Source organism: Semicossyphus pulcher, unplaced genomic scaffold (genome assembly GCF_022749685.1).
Source record: "Semicossyphus pulcher isolate SPU_LCO1_2020_fin unplaced genomic scaffold, fSemPul1.0.p SCAF_20, whole genome shotgun sequence".
NCBI lineage: Eukaryota > Metazoa > Chordata > Actinopteri > Labriformes > Labridae > Semicossyphus > Semicossyphus pulcher.
Window position 1 is genome coordinate 10,315,273 of NW_027211694.1, and position 23,384 is coordinate 10,338,656.

Consider the following 23,384-nt stretch of genomic DNA (forward strand, 5'->3'; position numbering starts at 1 on the left):
CTGCAAAGAATGAACCCTAGACAAGACACCTAAACAACATCATGGTAACTACTCTTAAGGTCACTCATTTATATCTTGTAGCTTGTTTGTTCAATATGTTGGTTTAAACTTAAGTGTATGCAGATGTTGTTAAGTTAAGCTAACTGGCTGTAGCCTCATACCTCAGTCTTCTCACCTCACTCCTGGCAAGAAAGCAAACAAGCCCATTCCCAAAACGGTTGAACTTTTCCTTTAATTCTGCGACTATTACAGTTTTATAAATGATAGATTTGTGTTTCTCTGGAAGTTTCCACGTGCAGATTATATCAGTGTGAATCAGACTTTCCTGGTAAAAATGCTAATCCTCATCTGACTCAGGAATATGAAGTCATTGGCTTCTACTGTATTTGAGCAATAGCAGAAAGAAGCGCCAAGCGGATGTCAGTGTCGTGCATGAAATCCAAATTTTATGGATTAAGCCATTAAGTGATCTTAAGTATCTACTGTATCCTTTTGTCCTCCATGGACACACATGTTGACTTATTTTGTGGATAGAAGATACACAATTAATTTATATCATGGCCGTATTAATGCTTAAGCAGTTATGTACATTATAAACTGGATTATCCTCTTTAAAAAGCAGCCTTGCTCATTTCTTAACATCACAAAGACAGCACTATTTTCAATGAACGTGGTGAGGAAATTCCATAATTCTAATTTACATAATTGCTCCCTGCTTTTCCCCCCTTTGGCTACATTGACCCACTGATGGAAAATGTGCTATCATGCATTATCTCCATGGCGCAGTGATAAAAAAAATATGAGACATTTTGAGAACGTTCTTATTCAGATTTGTTTCCAGCTGACCTTTTTAGTGATGAAACTTTGTCCCTGATCTGTTTAAAATCCTGTTCATTCATTTGCATTTACATAACGCTGAGTCTAAATCAGCTCTACTTTTTCTTCCGCCTGTATCAAGCATGCAATCTTCTCCGAACTGTATCTGTCATCAATCAGTTCTGCATAAGTGAATCTTCATGCTGCATAAAATAAAATGTCTTTTGATAAATGTGAGATCTGTCAGTCTGTCTTAACATTAAGGATTTCCCCACTTCCCCTAAAGGCCACATTATTACCTCCATTCCTGTGTGTGTGTGTAAGAGCCTGTCCCTACACGTTTAACACTTTAGGGTTCATGCACATCTCTGCAAATGTACGAACGCGCGTGCACGTCAGCGTGCGAACTGACAAATTGTGTTGACCTCTGTTGACCCCGCTTGCAAACGTCAGTGAGAATTCGACCTTACTAAGCGAGCTGCAACAGGTTGAGTCGAAACTCGGCTCAGGTAGGCAAATTAGGCCCCTGACGCTGTGGGGAAAAAGGTGCTTTTCAAGGAAAATAAGGTCATAGTGTGTGAGGAGTTTTCTCAGAGTGTAAAGATTAGTTATCTAACTACGAATCAAAACACAGAATGTCATGCTTATAATTTATCTTCTGACACACACTTTGTTCCTTTTCTTCCTTCCTGCTTGAATCATCTAAGCATGTCGTGTATTTATTCATCACCCTCTGTCTTTCACAAGTCATACAGAGTAAATTCATGCAGTTTTTTCTTAGGTGAATTTAACTCTGCATCTTTTGCATGGAGTTAATAAATCCGTCTTCTAGCCTCTGTGGCTTTGACACAGCCAGAGATCAGATGCTGCCTGTGGGTGTCTGCTGTGGCAGGAAATCAGCTATTATTTCATCATTATTCAATGAACAAAAACAACAAATGGTCATTTTACAAGTCAAAGTAGCTGGAGGATCACTCAAACCACCTTCTGCTGCGGATAGTAACAAAAACTTTCCTTAAAATTGGCCTTTTTTTCACGTCGTTCTACCTCAGGTTTGCACACAGATTGTTGCTAGTTCCTTCTTTCTTCTTCTGCACTGAATAATGAGCGGTATGCCAGTAACTCGGCGTATGTGCCGCACATATGTGGGCGTCTGTGTGTGTCAGAGGATGTGCTTTAAAAGATCTCATGTTGCAAAAGTTGAACATGGCACTTCCCTTCTCAGTGAAGCTGCATGACACTCTCTTTCTCTCTCTAGATCGCTCTGCAGTGCCTTACTGCAATATTGCAACAAATCTGATCAATTAAAGGCACTTTTATTCTGACAAAATGTATTCAGCGTTATACAGAGTCATTTAAAGTATGTATAGTGTGTTAAAGGGAGCTTTACACGTCAAATTGAGGCACATTTTTTACTGTTGTGTCATACAGCATGGAAATCAGGCCCAAATCATCACGCAGTACCGCCTCCTGCCAGATAGTGTCACTATAGAGTCCACTCTGTCATTCTCTAGTTTGACTGATTTCCCCAAATCTCACAGCAAACTCTAATTCTCCACCTTCTCCTCTGCTCTGCGCTTCCATATGTCTCCCCACAGGCCCGTTAGAAACCCATTATTCTACTCAGGCTAAACAAAATTTATCTACACATGTTCTCACTCCCTCTGGTAGCGGTCCAAATTGTAGGCAATTAACGTAAATGAGGTCTCTTTTTCTGTCTCCCTGCGGGGTTAGGAGTATGTTAAATATGATGGGTGGTTTCTGAACTGTTAAATATATAACAAGGCAGAGGAGAGGAGACAAATGTGATTGTAATAGCAAGTTAACATAATGGATCAAAACCACAAGTTTGTTTTTTTTACCTCTTGGAAATCCCTCATGGGTAAGGGGATATTACTGCTGAAATTATGCAGTTGAAGTATTTGCAAACACTTTATGGTTTAGAGATTTTAATCCCAGAATTTGCAGGGATTTCTCCCCAAATCCACTCTTATTCACAGAGGAAAACAACTGCGGGAACCGGGCTTTACCAGCATGTGCGTGTGCCTGTGCTGTGAACTACATTTTTGCACAAAGCCTCATTGTCCAAGCCAGAGCATTACCATTATTAGCATTATTCAGAAGGTGGGAAATATTACCATTAATGAGTAATCGAGAATGACAGCTACAAAAATGAGAGTTCACCATTTCCTTATTAAGAGCAGTTCTGCTTTAAAATCTTATTTCCTGTTTCCCAAGAACTTAAGTAAAGTTTTCTTGGGAAGTAATGCTTTTAAAGCCAAAAGAAAACAAAACGTTCAACCCTTGTCTGTGTGTGTGAAAGAGTGTGGGAGTGCCTTGACTTGCTCTTGGGGACACATTTCAGGATAGCCTTGTCTAATTGTGGACAAAAGCTGTGTCCCGATTTTGGAAAAAGCAGTCTTTTGGGTCAGTTGTTGAGGTTAGGGGTTAGGTTGAAGTTAGACAAGAAGTGGTTAGAGTTTGGTTTAGTCCACAGGACCTTAGTAAATTTTCTTTTGATGCTGAAATTGCAGTAATTTCAGTACAACAAATGTCTAATAAATGTTCCATGTAAAAAAAAAAAAGAGAGAGTAATTTTATTTCTAAATGGGTTTGTCTCTATCAAAGCCCTTGTGTGGCGACTGCGTCATTCAAATTTTACTCACAGCACCTTTAGCAACATCCAATCTCCATAAATTGGTGCATCTGCATTATTTATCTGATAAAATGTTGACCCATTTTGCCTCTTCAATGCTTTGACATTTTCTTTATCGCCTTTTGTGCGACAATGATGAAGACAATTATGCATTTTAGTCCAGGGCCATTCAGTGTTTTAGCCTACAGTATATGAAGTGAATATAATGCGGCTACAACAATGGGCTATCTTTTTGTAACAGTCGCAGTCACAGCTTGTGCTAAGATAAAACATGTAGTTTGACATTTCTGGCAAATCCTACTTCTTAGCTGTCTTGCAGGGAGCTTTCTTCCCCTTAATAATGAAGCTAAAGCTAGCATAAAGCTCAGCCTAGCATAAAGACAGGGAGCTAGGAAAACAGCTAGCTTGGCTCTGTTTAGTGTCATAAACAGACTTTGTCACTCCGTGTAAAACAATAACCTGTTTCAGTATGTAATTTTTTGTACAGATTAAACAAACCAGATATAACGTTAGCTATAGAGTTGTTGCTAGGCAGATATCTTTAGCTAGCTAGCTGTTTCGTTGTGTTTCCCGCACGAATACTTTACTAAGCTAACTAGAGGGGCGGGTATATTTCACTGACAGATATAAAAGTGGAAATGTGAATAAGCACATTATTTAAGATGTAAAACTTTTCTTTAAAGTGTTTTAATAAAAAAGAAAAAGATTTATTTCAGTTTGTTGCTGAAGCTAAAGCTTAATTTTCTTTCACCAGGATTATCGCTACATGTTAGTGTGACTGAAAGGGATCATTTTTTTCGACTGAACAAAAGACTATGTTGTATTTTTGGTTCTAGACAGACTACATGCAGGTGAAATACATGAAAGCACATGTGCACCTGTTCGTCTGTCAGAGATACAAACTAGCACTTTGATCTGCGCTGTTAGCGAGGCGGCATCCCAAGGTGCTCTTCTACTGCTCTTGTGTTTGTCTGCATATGAATGTGGGCGTTATCACACGGGTTTACACATCTGCTCGTGTGTGTGGCGGCAAAGAGCGTTTAGTGTGATAGTGTGCACTGTTATCAGCCGGTATCTGAAGCATGGATATGAAAAGACGCTACGTTAATTCTGCAGCGGGTTACCTGTTGAGTGAGTGTGTGTGTCTCTATATATGTGTGTGTTTGCAATACTATGTTGAAAATTCAGGGAGCATAAAGGCCCTTTTATTATTGTTTGAATGAGAGACTGGCACTGTCTGGTTAGTGTGTGCTTGTATGTGCATGTGTGTATGACAGGCAGAGGTGGAAAGCGAGAGGTCAGCACAGCCTGGTACCCAACAGCTGAAGCCCTATCTTTGTGTGTTAATGTGTGTGTGTGTGTGTGTGTGTGTGTGTGTGTGTGTGTGTGTGTGTGAGAGAGAGAGAGAGCAAGAGAAAGACTGATCGCACAACAAAGAGACAGCAACAACAGACAGAAGGTTGTTAATGTGTATGTCAATTGTGTATCGTCGGTATCATTACACTGTGTCATGTGTTCCCACAGCTGATTTTAAATCCTCTGGAAAAGGTCCAAGTCATGTCTCAAGTCTTTCGAGACATGTCGATAGGGCAAGTCTCGAACCTATTAAAGCAAGTTTCAATTGTTTGCTAAGTCCGCCCCTCATAAAAACTGTGGCAATGGCTCACAAGCAGTTAAGATGATTTTTTTTTTCCTCAACACAAACAATGGGTCCTTATTTTTGACTGAAGTGGACAAAAATCAGGCCTCTTATTTCTAGCCAAGACCTTTTTTAACTGGCAGATTTTATGAGCTGTTGCTAGCTACCAAATCATGCTAACATAAGCTACATTAGTTGGATGAAAATGCAGTCTTTTGCAAGCTATTTAATGCCTCCAGTTGACTTACTCTAAAGTGGGAACCCTGTTAAAGGGCCATTATCAACCTCAGTCCTATCATGCTATTATTGGGAGCTAATGCCATCATGGTAGAAAAAAACGGTAGAATGCGAAACCATATGCTGTTAGTACAACTTTCTCCACAGCTATGGCGCCAATTTCAAATATTATTCCTTCTATCGATTTCAGAGAACACCAGCTTTGACTGACAGAGGCTTTATCCAGGGGCGCCTTTAAAGAAGTCTTACATATGCACTTGATGGCTACATGATAAGATACAAACGGTATGCTTGCACCTTCAATGTTATCAGATAAAAAGTCAATGAGAAAAAAATTAAAGCAGTTAGCTAAAAAATTAAACAACTTAGCTCTGATAGCATCTAGGAATGGCTCCTTGGCCTTTGAAGGTAGTAAGCTTGTTAGCCTAGTTAGCCTGACTTGCTAATGTTTATATCTCACTTCCACAAGAGTCCAATGCACTCCTCAAAGGCAAATGGACAAATCCAAAGCAAGTTGTGGCTGCTAAAGTATGATCAGACAATCGTGGTTTGTGGGGAGGGGTTTCACAGAGGTCAGATTAATTCCACATAATACTGTCTCTTCATTCTGCAACATAAGGAACCAAAACAACAAATAAATCCTGACTCACTGGCTACATAAATGTGCAGAATGTAGCTTTAACTGCTTAATTAAAAGGTTCCTTATGTCTTCAGGAATAAAGGCGGCTTATATATATTTTTATAAAGCAAGTTAATAGTGTTTTTTAAAAGGCCGTTGCTTTCCCACCAAGACATCTTCACCTCATTAACACTCCATTACTAGTTTCATGCTCGAAATTGTTGTGTAAGTAAATTTAAAACAGCACCAGGATTCAACTGAGGTCATGCATTTGAACCTGGAAGTATCATTTCATTACGCAATGCAAATTAACTCAAAAATGACCACATGCAAATCATAACTGAAATCTACTTGCAGGGAATTCCAGCTATTAATAACTTAAATACATAAATGAATGTTGCTCCCATTCGGGGGAAGGGAACTGCAAACCCAAAGCCTGTGTAGCAGGTTTTCTTGGTGTTTCGCAATAACCCTCTCACAACTTTGTTTACAGTCAAGTTTAACTGCTACATCAAATGCAGAAGTGGCATAAAGCCCCTGAAGGCTTTACTTACAAAGAAACAATGTTATCTATGATTAAAGAAAATTACAGGTATTGGTTTACAGCTTCTGTTTGGGCTTCCACGTATCCATACACACATAGAAACAAGATCAAAACTGCCCAGAATGCCCCTCGTGAACTCCCTTTCAAACCACAATCCCCACCTCGAAGTACCTGTTCATCTGTGCTGTGTTTACAGACGTATTGAAAGCCTTTTCTGAAGGAGGATTAGTTTGTCAAAACCATCACACTGTAAGTCTCTGTAAGCCAGGAGAGGGAGTAGAAAATGTTAGCAGTATAGCTAAAACTGTTTTATCTAGACTGCAGTTATTCTTTCTAGGAAAAACTACAATTGGCAGGAGGACTCTTTGTTTCTAGGAACCAGAGAACAAGAAGGTTTGGCCGAACAACCGGTGTCTCATCATGTTACTTTGAATTTCTAGGAACGATTACTGAGACAAACTAAGTGGGCAGTAAAGTTTGTTTTTAACCTCTCATTTCTGGATTAGCTGAGAATTTATTGCTCAAATAGTTCAACAATCTACACACGAGTCAAAGAGCCCATTATGTGCCACTGTGTGGAAATACAATACAGACCAGAATCCCTGAGAGACGGCAGAAGTGTAATTCTGGAGAACCACAAAAGGAAAATAACTTCTTAGACAGTGTCAGCTGACGTTAGGAGAGTTCCTGGAAGCATGTCGATGCAAATGTAATTAGAAGAACAAAGGAAGTAAAAAGGCAGATCCTTTAGCTTTTATGCCTCGAGGAGAGCAAACGCATTATACATTGTTGTTTAGCGTTGGGCCAAATAAATACATAGAATGAGTCTTTACAAAGTGGGTCAAAGGTCAGCTGTGCTCATGTGTGCGATGTTCCACAATGTTCTGCTCAGGTACACTTAAACTAATGAAATTCCTACCATTGAGGTGATCATTTTTTTTGAGGATTATGAGCTTTCAGCAGAGTGTTTAATCACTGTTGACAACCACCATTCCCCCTGAGGACACTCTGTATGTGTGTGTGTGTGCATTTCAACGAGACAGAGAGAAGAAAAGATGGCTGTACGTTTCTGAATGTTTGTCATAATGGTTGGTGTGTTGTGTGTGTAAACTCAATGAGGGAAAAGCTAATTTTTGCATGAATGTGTCAGTTTGTAGCTGAGTGTGGTGGGGTATTTTTGTTTGTCCAATATGAGACATTTTTTAGTTCCCTGTACTTTCCACTTCTGGTGACATTAAAATTCTGAGTTTAAAGAGTGCCTGCCTGTCTGCCTCTTCCTTTCCATGTCGTTCTCTATTTAAAGTCAACAGTAACACATTCCTGCGTCTCCTCAGTCTTAAAAACGTTTTTTTTCCTGGTCTAACATTGCAGCCTATTATCAATCATTCGATAAACTTTATTAATACAGCACAAAATCACAACAAAGTTATCTCAGAACACTTGGACTGTACTCTTTGTAATTTTATGGATGAGACCAAACCTAATCCCCCGTAAGCAAGCCCTTGACAATAGAAGCAATGAAAAACTTCCATTTAACAGGCAGAAACCTCGAGCAAATATATCTGCCTCGACAGATTAAGCCGAGAAGGGGGGATAGGGAAAGAAGAGTTTAAATTCTCTTCCTCTTACAAATAAAAAGTTTAATTCATAAGTAATCAAATGCACCCTTGCTGTTTGGTATAATGTTAGCTTATGTAAGTTAATGTTAACTAATGAACATTGGCGTATGTAGGCTTGTGTTAGTCAATGACTGTTTGCTTATGTAGGCTTATGTAGTCAGTGATGGTTTGCTTATGTAGGCTAATGTAGAAAAAGACTGTTAGCTTTAGTAAGCTAACCTTAGACAATGATGTTAGCTTATGTAAGTTAATGTTGGATAAAAACTGTTAGCTTGTGTAGGCTAAGTTAGAATATGACTTATAGCTTATGTCGGCTAATGTTCGTCAATGACTGTTAGCTTATGAATCTTACGTTAGTCAATGATTGTTTGCTTATGTAGGCTAATGTAGAAAAAGACTGTTAGCTTTAGTAAGCTAACCTTAGACAATGATGTTAGCTTATGTAAGTTAATGTTGGATAAAAACTGTTAGCTTGTGTAGGCTAAGTTAGAATATGACTTATAGCTTATGTCGGCTAATGTTCGTCAATGACTGTTAGCTTATGAATCTTACGTTAGTCAATGATTGTTTGCTTATGTAGGCTAATGTAGAAAAAGACTGTTAGCTTCTGTAAGCTAACGTTAGACAATGACGGTTAGCTTATGTAAGCTAATGTTGGATAAAAAGTGTTAGCTTGTGTAGGCTAAGTTAAAATATGACTGTTAGCTTATGTCGGCTAATGTTAGACATTGACTGTTAGCTTGAGTAGGCTACTGTTAGCAAACTTCAGCAAACTTGATGATAAATGAACTGTACTTAAATAGCGTCTGACCATTCAAAGCGCTTTTACACTACATGTCACACACACCCATTCACACACTCGTTCCAACACTGATGGTAGAGGCCCAAGTGCCAATCTCCAATCAGTATCTATACACATTCATACCCAGTGGCTATGCTTTCAGGAGCAATTTGGGGTTCAGTGTCTTGCCCAAGGACACTTCTACATGTGACTGTAGCAGTCGCAGGTTCAAACCCCAAACCTTCCAAATTGAGAGACAAGTGACTCTACCACTGAGCCACAGCTGCCCTGAATACCCCTTATGTAGGCTATTGTTAGACAATGACCATTAGCCTATGTAGGCTAATGTAAGATAATGGCCATTTGCTTATGTAGGCTAATGTTGAATAACGACTGTTAGCTTATGTAGAATAATGTTATAATTACTATTTGCTTATGTCGGCTTATGTTAGTCAATGATTGTTTGCTAATGTAGGCTAATGTACACAATGACCCTTATGTAAGTTACTGTTAAATAATCACGGTTAGCTTATGTAGGCTAATGTTAGATAATGACTGTTAGCTTATGTAGGCTAATGTCAGAAAATGACTGTTAGCATTTGAATCTTATGTGAGTCAATGATTGTTTGCTTAGGTAGGCTAATGTAGAAAAAGACTGTTAGCATTTGTAAGCTTACATTAGACATGGTTAGCTTATGTGAGCCAATTTTGCTGTTAGATAATGACCGTTAGCTTATGTTGCATTGTGTTAGACAATGGCTTGAGTAGGCTACTGTTAGCAAATGTTAGCAACTTTAGATAGATGCGGCTTTATTTATGGGTTTACCTCACCTCTGGTATGTAGCCTTTCACATAATTTGATTGTATTCGCAGAGGTTTTGAGATATCCGTCTCTTACAATCCTGATGTCACTTAGCCTGTCTCCTGTGCTTATAGTATCTTTGGGTCCTTGTTAGGAAGCCTGGGGTCCCCTGGTTTACAGAGCTGTAAACTACTAACAGTGGAGCCTCAGTGCTTTTACAAGAAGCGTCTGACCTCAGTTAACTTAACAGAAATACTGCAGAATGTTTTTGTAGCGCAAACAAGCACAAATAGACACAAGTTGGCGAGCGTTTGTTTCCAGTGGTTGGTCAATCAAATAGAGTCAGAGACAGGGACAAGACTAACTTTACACTTGGACAATATTTGACTGGTTTTTAGTATGATGAGGCATCTTTACAACCAAGATTTGGTACAAGGGGAGAATAGAGAGAGAGAGAGACAGGCTGAAAGACTGAAAAAGAGAGAGAGAGTGTAAGCGGGTGAATAAGCCGTTTGTTCGTCCCTCTGCTGTCCTCCCTGGCCTTGCCTGGTGCTTGGTGCCTTGCGTCCAGGGTCATTTCCTTTCATAACCACCACTGCCATCCTCGCATTAGCATTTTCACTGCTGTGGGGGCAAGACTCGAGTGTGAGAGTGTGTGTGTGCTTGATTGCTACGGGTCGAAATTATGCAGGGTCTCGGGAAGACAGAGAGAGGGGATCAGGGCCGAGACATCGACCTGACATCGCTGAGATCCACCATGCCAGCCAGCGGCCCTCTGCAGGTTAGTGCGCTGAAAAAAGGAGATAAAATTGAGAGAATCAGAGCGGGAGACTGAAATTAAGAAAACGCAAGAAAAGGAAAGAAAAGTGTCCATCTTCTTGTCTGTTTAGTTTTGGTTTCTCTCTTCCTTTCCTTCACCCTTTCATCCTTCTTTCTCTCCGTCTATACGCGGCCCTGAATTTGCAGCAGAGCTGTGGTATGTCTTGTGTATGTGAGATTTGAGGATCAGAGGGTTGCTGTGTGGCTCGGCTGAGAGTCCGTACTCTATCCTGGGACCCAGTTACGATCGCAACATCCATCAAATATCAATTAGGGCCTGGGTGCAAAGGCTAATAAAGTCTTCTAATGCAGCAACAGGTCAACAGATCAAGTACTCACTAATGCCAAAAAAAATGGGGTCAAGGTAGTGTTGGGATGTGATATTTTTTTTCTCGTATTTATTTTAAAGGTATATTTTGTCTTATTTTGAGACTTTTTTGAATTGGGTTTGGTTTGGCATTGTTCTAATCAGTTTATTTTTTCACCCTTCCCAACACCACGGACCCCCTTCCCACACACACACACAGCCTGTTGCGATTCATCCTCTATATCAGTGTCAGGGCCAGCAGTGTTCCTGCCCATCAAACCAGCAGGGCTATCAGTTACAGATATATTTAGCTACATAGTCTCCAGTGAACAAAGTGCTATTACTCAAGACCCACAACTGTGTGTGTCTAAAAAAGTGTGAGAGCTGGTATTAGTGAGATAGTGACAGATGTGGTAGAAAAAGTGTTCATTGCTGCGATGGATTATGTCAAAATCAAAGCCCTTTTTTTATCAGTGCCAGCCACACTAAATACAATGTTTTTCCCCATGGATGTACTTCTTTTAATTTGATGTGAACATTATGTTTATTCTGACCTGAGCGAGTTTGATTGTCGTGTCACTGTTGAACGTTTTTGTGTGGTAAACACATTTGTGCAGAGGAAGTTAACGAAGCTACCATTGAGTAACCCATTGAGTAGTGGACCTCCTTTTTGAATCCTTGCATATGTTATTTTGGCCGCGGCCATCTTGGTTTTTTGGACCCAGAAGTGACAATATATGGACGACTGGTTGGACATGCCGAGTTAAGTCTCTCTCCAATTAACACATTGCCCACGTAGCGGCTTGTCAATCGCAGATAGCCATGTCCATAGACTGTATAAAAAGATGGACGACATGACGGCTCCCTAAAAGTGAAGCCAGAACATTTGGAGCGCCCCCTGCTGACTGGCTGCAGTTTAGGTCATAAAGCCTGCCTCCTCCATGTTAACAGATGGGACATGAGTCAAACTATAAAATCAAAATACGTATAAAATAAATGTTTCTCAAACATGGTTTCTGTCATTACAGTTAGTTCTTATCTAGCTGATTTACGTCCAAGTGTTCATTTTTCTCACTAGTTTAGTTTTAATTTGATGCTTATTTGATGCTGTAAAAAGGATGATTGACAGCTCTATTGACAGCGACATCATCAACATCATCAGCGCAAGATGGCAGCACCCGTCACAGGGGGTATTTTGGCTTCAGTTTGGAATAATGAGAGCAGATGGAGACGTGTCGTCCACTTATATATTCAGCCACTGGCCACGCCCCAAAGCATTTCATTCTAAATGGGAGCATATTTTACAAAATACACATCATGCTTTTTTAAAGAAGATTTTAAGGTAGCGATGAGACCATAAAGTCATCCGGAAAATGTTAAATTAAGTAATAAAACATCTGGAAAGTAGCGTTTTTTGTCATAGACTTCTTTTTGCAAACGCCTCCTGCTGGCTATTAGAAAGAATGCAGGTTTAAGGCTTTTCTGCATTGGCTTCACTTTTGATTACAGAATGGTTTCTCCACTTCTTATAGACGGTCTATGGTGATTATACATAAGTTTACCTGATAGCAGTCTGTCATTTCAGGTCCTGTCAGTTGCAGCAGCATTTATATAACAGCACAAATAAGCTTGTTTACCTGCTTGCTAACCACCTCCATATTTACTACCTATGAATGCTCGTCCTGTTCATTCATTTTACTGAAGTTGGTGTACACTGGACACTAAACACACACACTCACAAACACACATTTATTGGCAGAGGTCTGCAGCACCCTTAATCCCAGATAAGCTGAGAATGTATAGCTCCATGTGGCCACCATCAGCTTCGAGCTATTGCTGTAACTGATGCCAAGTTCGCACCACAACTATTCCTCTCAACCCCGGTGGTTTAATCACATGCTGACAGAAGTGAAGAGAGAAATGTGCGATGTCCAGAAAAGCGGAAATGAGTGTACATGTGTGCACGTGTGCGGGTGTTAAGTAAGCGTGTGTGTAAGAAATGGCTTGCTCAGCATGGTACACATCCTGTATGTCAATAACATCTCATGCTAGTATGTGTATGATGGATGTGTATGCATCTCATATGTCTCTGCCGTGTTGTTTTAACAGACAGATGTATAGCTGGTAGCTACTGTATTTACATTTTCAGAGGCAGTAGGTGTACGGGTGATATGGTTTTCCTTATGTGGCTTATTCATGCTCTTCTCTGGACGACTTACTTGCAAATACTGCTGCTTGCTGGAAAAAGAATACTTTGACTACAAGGTCAACTTTGTAGCTGATCATGAGCTGTCAATGCCCCTCTTGTATGCCAACTATAACAGGTAAAGTGGCAAAAAGAGGTTTTATATAGAAAAGCAGGCAGGGTAGATAGTGAAGGGTTAGCTGGTGGAGGTCCTGAGCAGGGGAGTGATTGAGTGATCCGGGAGGAAGTTGGGTGGATGTCGGGCTTGGTAAGTGGCTGGGCAGACCAACAGGAGAACAGGTTTAAGTCAAGGCAGCAGGCAGGCCAACAAACAGGGAAGTTACACAGGCAGGCGAAAAGGCTAAACTAGAGTTGGACTTGCGGCACATAAACAAATTAGCTTACTTACTTGCATACTTCGAAGGAGGCGGTCTACGGAGGATGAGCCATTTATAGCCTGCGTAGCTAGCTGAACTGAAATGAGATGGTCTGGTCAACAGGGGACTTCCTGTTTGCGTCACAAGCTGTTCCCGCCCTTAACCATGCGTCACCAAACGGCTAACTAGCTAGCATAACTAACGTCATGTAACTTAACCTATAAATTTAAAGAAGTTGTTTAAAGGGCCCCCCTTTTTTTACCATGTGTAACACATGCTATTCGACTGAATTGAAACCAAAAACTTTTACATCTGAAGTGTTTTCCACGGCCGCCATCTTGTTTGAATTGGCGTGCAATGAATCTCGTGATATGTTGGGCCACGAAGGATGCACCCGATGGATCCTTCGTGGCCCCGGAAAAGGAGGACGCATTTGTCGGCCGCATTTGAAGGAGCCTTTGAATTGGGACTGCCTTTAATGCACCAAATACGTCAAATACGTCCTTCAAAGGATGCAGCCCCTTCCCTGTGCCATCAAGTAAAATCAATTATTGGCATCAGGATTTGATACTGGCTAATGACCCAGAAAAGCATGTTTTATAAAACTGCCAAAATACACCAGAGTGGGACTTTAAATACAGTCTGATCTCGTGGATTTATACTTGATCTGCTTGATTTTGAATGTTTCTTCATCTCTGCCTTCATGTCATCTCCTCAACATCTGTAAATCATACACTCAGCTTAGCTTCAAATGAAGTCCAGAGGCGAGCGTGTAATTCACTAAGATTGGATTTATGAGGTTTTCACGCAGAGTCTGTGTGGAGCTGCCATGATGAATCTATTTCTATGGTGTGAAGTCTTTGCACCTCTAAGTCACCCTCTATGTATAGATCACGGCAGCAGGGTGTGGGCGCAGCCACAGGACTCAGAGGAATCACACACACTTTCGAAGCATGGCCGTCATGTTTCAAAGACAGAGTATGGTCTCCATCAAAAATGGATGGTCGATTAGTGGTTTAATGGTGCTTTAAAGATAAGACATGTACAGCTTTGAGGGTCCTTTTAATAATCAATAAAACCACATAGCTTGAAAACGTACAATAAAGACTTTCTCATAAAATGACGAACAATGCGTTTCAGAGGTACCCAGGCTTTCTGTGGCACCCAAGCCAATTCATACCCATTCAACAGACAAATGTGTGAAAAAAATATGCTCAGCCATTTTTAGGCCTATTTATTAACAAAAAACACCATGGCATGGTCGTTTTTTTAGAATATGTTACTCAAGCAGGGGACTATTTTCAGCTTCAGATTTAGTTTGCCCTATGCTAAGTGTTCACAACAGCAGGACAGTTGTGATATCATTTCAAAATAAGATACAGTGCAATTTTTTTTATGGTAATAAAGGATTTAGTTACCCAGTGCATCAATATGACTTATTGGTTATTAGACGTTATAAGACAATTTAACAAGCTCAAATTTTATGGGTCTGGCACGTCTGGTCCCCCAACTTTTCAGGCAGATTTCCATCCGACCTGATTCAGGTCAGACCAATCACAAACCTCTATCTAATATAGGGAGGGTTTAAAGCTCCTGTGAGGATTTTTTCACTGGTTAAATCTGATTACTTTATATGACCTACAAAAGCAAACCAGACCATCAGCGAGAACACTGATTATTTCTATATAGTTATTTGTAATGCCTGAAGCTGCTGGCGGGGGGTAGGTGTCAGATGAAGCGATTAACTGCACTCTGCCTTTGTTTACATTTTCCAGGGCAAACGTTTAAAGTGAGTGATACATATGACTGTTAGAGAAAGGAGGATAAGATTTTTTGTTGAAAACCACCACTTAAACATGTACAGGACAAAATCAGCAAAGAGATAAGAGGTAAAGCTTTGTCCACAGGGGGCGCAAAAATCAACACACAGCAGAAAGTCCTTCACAGGAGCTTTAAGCTCCATTGGGGCAATTTCATAAAAAACCAAGATGGCTGCCACTGATCTCTGAATGCACTATTGTGTCAGGGAACTGGAAGGTAGTTCACGTTACATGGATATTGTAAGAGTTTAGAACTTCCTGGCCAAGCCCACAACCTGACACATTTCTTTGCCCTGATTGGTTACTGGTCTGGGCTGGTTGGTTACACTCCTTGGAAAACAAAACTGAACTGATTGGTTTGAGACTAATTTGTATTTGCCAATAGAAAATGTCACCAGACCTAACCTTTAACTAATACATGATGACTTGGTTTAAGTTTGCTCTGTACTTTTTGAATACATTGGTGAAACATCCAGAACCACTGGCCTCCACTGGATCGTAAGCTCCCCCTGGTGTGACTAAGTGACACTTGAACTCAGCAGCTACGTAACTAACCCTACAGTTCTATAAAGAAACATAGAGATGATGTCTCAGTGTCAGGGTGTGAGTCACAAAATGAAAGTAGAAATCACAGCAGCCCTACAAGCATGACTGTTATATTTCAGAGACGTGCAAAGTCGTTTACTGCTTGTGAACAAGCCTGAACCGGCCATTGGGTGACTTTTGCAGATGCCAGAAGGGCAGGGTCACTTTAGGGCCGGTCTTACATATCACTCATACCAACTATATTTATAATCATATTAAAAGATGATCAAAATAAGATGTCTATATGTGTCTTAACATTAAAAACAACTATATTTAACTATATCCTCTGATGTTTGGACCTGTGTGTACGTCCATGGCCACCGTCCCTCTCATATCCTTCCTACTTCTCTCACCTCCCAGAATACATTGCTGCCTCTCTTTGACATTATGCGTGTGTGTGTGTGTGTGTGTTTGTGTGTGTGCGTGTAACCCCTTCTTGGCCCCTACATGGCAAATGCCACATTCTGAGTGTGGGTGTGAAGTACGAGTAAGTGTGTTTGTGTTTGTCTGCCTATGTGTGTGTGTGTGTGTGTGTGTGTGTTTCCGAGAACTTTCATCCGAGACTCAACTGAGCCTCATCTTTAAATGACTGTTGTTGTGTAACAGGGCCGTAATATTATATTTGTTTTGTATGTTCAAACTACAGGCTGTGTGTGTCAGTCAGTATTTATATTATTTCATACAAACAGATTATATTCAATGTGTGTATATTGACCCTGTTTCTATCTAATATCTAGATATCTATGATGTTTGTACCAATTGACTTATCAGAGTTGCTTTCACCTCTCTTCATCAGCTAAAGTTGGTTAGCGAGTTGCCTTTGCTGTCACTATGACTGATCTGTTGACAGTCAAGCTCACTTGGTATTTGGATTTTGTAGTTCCTGCTGGGACTTGTTGTCCCTGTTGTCTTAACAGTAAATATTATCACAACTTACACACTTAAGAACTTTTAATGGAGATTTTAATCTGCTTAAGATTGATTGATAATGCTGAAAAATCAAGAAAAAGCCAGTAAGTGCTACTTGAGTTGAGATTTTTTTGGCCAAACCACTATTTCTAAGGCTGAGAAATAGGCATTGTTTGTGCTAAAAATCTGAACTGTGCGATTTGGCCCAAAAAAGAAACAAATCTGAATCGTTTTAAGTATTTTCTCTGGCAAAAAGCTCCTAAAACATGGTTGAAACATCCTGTTTTTAGACCTAGCTAGGTAGCTAACTCCAGCTAGCTAGGTCGGTCTAAAAGCTAGCTAACTCCAGCTAGCTAGCTAGTCAGGACAGTCCCATAGTCTGCTGTAGTTGTGTATAGTGTAACTATTTACGTCGCAGTTTGGTTAATGTTAATGGGAAATGGCTATATAACTGTACTTACATAGCGCTTTTCTCGTCTTGCGACCACTCAAAGCGTTTTTGCACATGTCGCATTAGCCCTTTCACACTCACATTCACAAACTGATGGCAAATTGCCTAATCTCCAATCAGTATCTGTAGGCATTCATACCCCGAATTCAGGAGCAATTTCGGGTTCACAGTGTTTTGCCCAAGGACACTTCGACATGTAGCAGTCAGGGAACGAACACCCAACCTTACAGTTGAGAGATGACCGACTCTACCACTGAGCCACAGCCGCCTCAGTATGTGACCGCCATGACTCAGGGCAGCTAATGTAGCGAGCGATCATCTTTGTTCCTTTTTGAGTAAAAGCAACCGTAGACATTTATCACATCAGGTAAAATTGCACACGTGACTTAATTCAAGCCCTGTAAAATGAACTTTTTCCTATGTACAGACTTCAACATGTTGTCCGAGATGTTTTGATTAGGCAGAACGAGCTGTGTTTGGGAGCTTGGCAATAAGGGAGTCATGTCTGACCACCCTCAGGATCTGACCGAATGTGTCCTCAAAGCATTTTGTTAAATCATGCCAGAGTTGGATGTGTTAACTCAGGAATAGATCAACCGTTGCCCAGATTTATCCTGCTGATCCGGGAATCTAACCTCTTGACCTTTGTGCTCAAAAACCAGCTTGTCTATCCAGTGGTGCCAGGTGTGAACAGCACCTGTGTGAGGCAATGTCTGCTCTCAAACAGAGGAATATAAAAACATGCCTTGAGTGTTTCTATATCTTATAAAATTTTAAACAGTTATTGGCGAACAATAAAAAGCTAAATTACTGCCACAATCTGAGAGCAGGTGAGTTTAAACACCCAATAAAACACACCCAATGACATATTTGGATTCCCGGCCTTTGAGTTAAATCATTGCTGTTTTTACACTTGCAGTCATGTGATAGCAGACGCATGAACATATGATTTTGTCAACAGATTTCCAAATATATCGCTGGTTTTGTGGAGATTTTCTAGAGTGCGGTCAAGGTTGTGTGTCTGCTTTTATTTTGAAATAAAATAACTTTATATATTCCTTCCTGTACTCATTCCCACTCTCTTTTACGCTCTCTCTAACTCTGTCTCTTTTTCCTTTCTTCCCCTCATTCCTCTATCCATGTCTCTCTCTTCCTCTCCTTCCCATGTCCAGGAAATCTTTGTTTTCTTTTCATTTCGGGGAGGAAATGACAACTGACTCGGTCTGAATCTGAAAACAGCTTTTACGGGAAGAGAGCCCAATACGCTATCATTTGTGTGTGTGTGCAGAAAAAAAAAATTGTACTGGAGGGTGTGCGAAAAAAAAACAACCAAGATGAGTGATACCAGACGTAACTTTAGATCCAGGCAGATACAAACAATTAGATTATCACACACACACACACAGACCAGCCTGCCTGTCTCCTGCCCTCTCTTTTTCACTAACCCACAATTAGTGTGTCAGAGTGAAACAAAGCAGATATAAAGCACAAGATCCTCATCATGCACTAACAAATCTGCTACTTAGCTTCCCTCTTGAGCAGGATTTAAATCTTAACTCCAACATCTACTCAAATATTATTTTCCATGTATTAAATACAGACTTATCAGATGGTCTTAATTTAAACCTCTGATTACAACACATGATATAAATCCGTCGCCGCAGCTTTAAGACTGTGTCACACTTTTGTTCCTCGTCTACTTGCTCCGGTCCTATCTGCCAAGAAGGAACAGGAAACCCCCTCTGTAGTACTGAGGCCCCCCTGCTAGGACACTCATAACTCATATACACACACATGCACATAAATCACAAATGCACACCGCACTTATATTACCAAGCTCACTGTATGTTGATCTTTTCACAGACACAAACACACCCAGCTCATTGAAAACACATGTAGCTGTTCAGTGGATTTCTAAGAATTCATTGAGGGTATTTTATTGTCAGAGAATTGTGATTTGCTTACCAACAGAGACATTTAACTGCAGCGGTTGGGGGTGCCATATATTATATTTTTGCTCCTAGAGGGACTGGACCGCTGCCAAACACATGTGGCCACACATCTGTGGAAAAGCATACACATAAAAATAGACATAAACATGTACAATGTCATTAAATTATACAACGCATTGAAGAGTTTGTGTGGTGGGGGTATAGTAGATTCAGTCTGTGTTAAGAAGGAGTCAATGCATAGAAGGGTTTAATATCAATTTAATAAAAAAGCTAATAAGTTGCAAAAATGATGCGCTGTACCTTTAAGAGAGGCATCAAACATAAAGGAAAGGAAAAGGAGTGTAAATTAATTGAAAACACAGATGTGGAACGAGACTGAGACACTAAATCTGACCTTTTATGTTTGTTGATAAAATGTGTTGCTATGCAGCGGGCTGCTGGCCAGTATAAAGTGTGTGTATTTGTGTGTGTATACGTCAGTCGAGCGGTGATCTAAAGGTAAACACAGGCCTCGCTCAGTCTGTGTTTTCCCAGTGTCAGGTCATCGGATAACACCGTGTGTGTATGTGTGAGCGTGTGAGAGGGAAAGATCCCGGACGTTTATGTTTCTTGTCAGTCCAGTATGTGGGTTCACGTTGTGTGTGTATATGTATTAAGTGTCCATTTGACACATGTACAGTATATGTTGGTTGTACGGCTGCCAGTGTGTGTGTGTGCCTGCCTGTGCTGTGTTTGCATGTGCAACACCAGAGGGCCAATGAGATAAGAGACGTTTCAAATGCAGCAGGCCACTGGTTTCTATACGCACACAAAAAAACTCTACTGTATGCATCCTGCCTAGCAACAAACGGCAGATTTAGCATAGCTCGTTAGCATATTGGAGCGTTTATTGGAGCTGATAAAGAATATTTGAATTATAATCATAAATGTTGCTACATCTCTGCTAGATTTGCAACTAGCTAACTTTTTTGCTACAAAACAGTTTGTTAACTAACAGTTGCCATCACCAAACTGAAGAGTTAGCCATTAGCTTGTGAACATATTGCAGTATTTAGATGCTATAAAGCCAGGTATTTCCTTCAAAAGTTGGTGAAGACCAATAACAGAGCTGAAAGAAGATGTGATGTTGGACTTAAATTCAGAATGCTAATGTTGATACATGTCTGCTGGATCTGCAGCTATATAGGCAACTTTTTGCTAACAAACAGCTATCACCAAACTCAAGAGTTAGCTATTAGCTGGTGAACATATGGGAGCATTTAGCTGTTAAAAAGCCAGGTATTTCCTTCAAGAGTTGGTGGAGACCAAAAAACGAGCTGAAAAAAGGTCGGCAATTGGACTTAGAACACTGTTTGCTAAAAAAGAGTTTGCTGACAAACAGTTGCCATGACCAAACGGGCCATTTAGCTACTAGCTTGTCCGCATATTGGAGCATTTAGCTGCTAAAGAGCCAGATATATCCTACAGGAGTCATAGGAGACCAAAAACAGAGCTGAAAGAAGATAAGATATTGGACTTACATTCAGAATGCTAATGTTGCTACTACATGTTGGCTGAAATTGCAACTAGGCAACTAACAAAACAGTGTGCTAACATTCAGTTGCTAAGACCAAACAAAAGAGTTAGCTATTAGCTGGAGAACATGTTGGAGCCTTTAAGTAGGCACGTAATTACTTTAGAAGTTGGTGGAGATCAAAACCGTGGAAAAAGAGTGGATATTCAACTTACAATCATTCATGCTAACGTTGCTTCAGATCTGCTGCATGTGTTACAAGGCAACTTTTTCCTCGGAAGTTCAACTTAAAAAGGTGACAATATGTCAGGGTTATGTTCAAAGCTTTTATACACTGCCCTCTAGTGGCCAAACAGTTATTACACTTGCCCATTACAAGCAGATAAGTACCTTTAACTTGACGCAATAAAATGATGTAGCCGTGTGAGATCATTTGTGGTTTTAAAGGTGTTTAAGGGAAAACATGGGAGCTGGGAGACAGTGATGGGGGAAGGAACGAGTGTGGGATGTGGGTGAGGTTCTCTCTTACCTCATCCAGTCTCAGTCGCTGATGTCCCCTGGTGCCCGTGGTGCTCATGGGACTATTGTTGATTGATTGCATCGCAATGAGATCACACTCAAAGTAAAACAAAGGCACTCTGTTATTAATTGTCCACTGTGTGAAAAGACAAGTCTCAAGGGAATACACACTGTACTGCAGATAATTTACTATTGCTTGGAAAAATGTGTTGGATATTGAAGTTTTTTATTAGCAGTTAGCATGATACATGTAGCATGGTTTATGTCTTTCTCATGACTGGACCCTTGACAAGTTTCACAGCATTTTCTTCTCAGTAGTCTGTCCACATAAAGCCAGCTGTGTGCAAACATATACATCATGTTTAGGAGCCTCTGGGGATCTTGATCTTCATGTTTGTGCCTGTATGTTTGTGTGTGTGCGTCGAAGAAAGAGTGCATATTCATCATTCGGAAATATCCGTCAACACTTGTGAGCCAGTCTTTTATCTTTTCTGAGAACCACACAAACACAGTCACTAACAGCTATTTGAAGTGCTAATGAGAAAGATATCAGGATAGATATTACATTTGTAACATATAATGTCTGTTTTTTATATATTTGATCTATTAATAGATACAAAATGACAGTTGTGTTGTATTCGAACAATGTAAAGTCCACCCTAAACACAAAAACATGTTTTCAGCCATGCTGTCATGTAGCATGACAGTTGTTTGATCAGTCCACCACCTTTGTCCAGACTGAAACATCTCACTTACAGCTGGATGAATTACCATGACATTGTGTGTAGACATTCCTGTTCCCCAGAGGACAAATCCTACTGACCTTTGTGAACCCCTGACCTTTTCTGTGGCACTGCCTGCAGGTCGACATTTGTTGTTTGGTGTGAAAAGTCTTCCCAGCTATGGATGGATTGCTGTGAAATTTGGACAAATGTCCATGGTCCCAAGGGGTTAATTGGTTCAAAATTCACAGCTTGTCAAACTTGTTACATTCCCATTGACCTCAGCTTTACTTTTTGTTAGTGCTAATTAGCACATGTTAGCATAGTGACATGCTGAATCTGGGTGTTAAACATGGCATTTGACCTACTAAAAAACAACATGCTAACATTTTCACTGAGAACAGTTAAGCTAAGAGTGGTGCATTTAAGGTAACAGTAGAGCCTTTAAGCTGACAGTAGAGCATTTAAGCTAAGAGTGTAGCATTTAAGCTAACAGTAGAGCATTTAAGCTGACAGTAGAGTATTCAATCAAACAGTGGAGCATTTAAGCTAATAGTGGAGCATTTAAACTAAGAGTGGATCATTTAAGCTAAGAGTGTAGCATTTAAGCTAACAGTAGAGCATTTAAGCTGACAGTAGAGTATTCAATCAAACAGTGGAGCATTTAAGCTAATAGTGGAGCATTTAAACTAAGAGTGGATCATTTAAGCTAAGAGTGGAGCATTTAAGCTAACAGTAGAGCATTAAGGCTAACAAAGCATAACGTTTTGTTTAAAAGTGAACAATTGCAATGCTTTGCAAATGAATATTGGTTTTTTGGGTCCAAAGTGTTGTATCAGATGAGGGATGTATACCTAGACATACTGCATCATTAACATTAGCCTACATCTTTTTGTTAGCCGTATGATTGATAGTACTCTGTCGACTTCCTGTCAGAACAGAAACAAAAATCTGAATGTAAATGGATTCAAACTAGTTCATTTAAACCGATAGTGAAAATGTGCATCCACTGTTTATTCGTTGCAGCAGAAAGCAGACATGGTACAGTAGGCTTGCCTCAGTGGAAAACTACCATCACGACGTTTAAACACTTTAATTTCCAGCGGTGGTCGTACATCACAGTCTTGTGGTTATCTGAAATTACACAAGTGGTTGTTGCAGTAGCTTTGATCAGAGAGGTCTTAGATCCGTGTTGATCGTTACCACATTGCCACAGCAATACAAACTTGGTAACAAGGAAGCTTTGGTTTTTTGTTTAGGCATCTTTGGGCATACACATGATGGTAATATAATATCTTAAGAGGAAGCTCTTTATTACGGTTAAATAATTTTAGTAAGAGTATCTTTATGGTTTTATTGCAATAGTATATTAACTTCCCTGTATGTGAACATTGGATACTGAACTGCAGTAGGAGTGATGTGTTTGATGTGTGTAAAATGAGGTAACAGACTCATAAACTTGTAGGAACTTATATGCAAATCATGTGCAGAGCACTTTACTTAGCTATGTGT

General features: G+C 40.1%; 1 protein-coding gene across 5 annotated transcripts in view; it reads left to right on the plus strand.

Annotated features, from left to right (window-relative positions):
• Window positions 1-10,311: 10,311 nt before the first annotated feature.
• LOC138599903 (ninjurin-2-like) overlaps window positions 10,312-23,384 on the plus strand; it is a 35,292-nt gene continuing 22,219 nt past the window's right edge. For all 5 annotated transcript variants that reach the window (XM_069671665.1, XM_069671666.1, XM_069671664.1 and 2 more), the window contains exon 1: window positions 10,312-10,494. In XM_069671665.1, coding sequence (XP_069527766.1) covers window positions 10,399-10,494 — 96 coding nt within the window. In that variant the 5' untranslated portion in view covers window positions 10,312-10,398. The remainder of the gene's footprint in view (window positions 10,495-23,384) is intronic.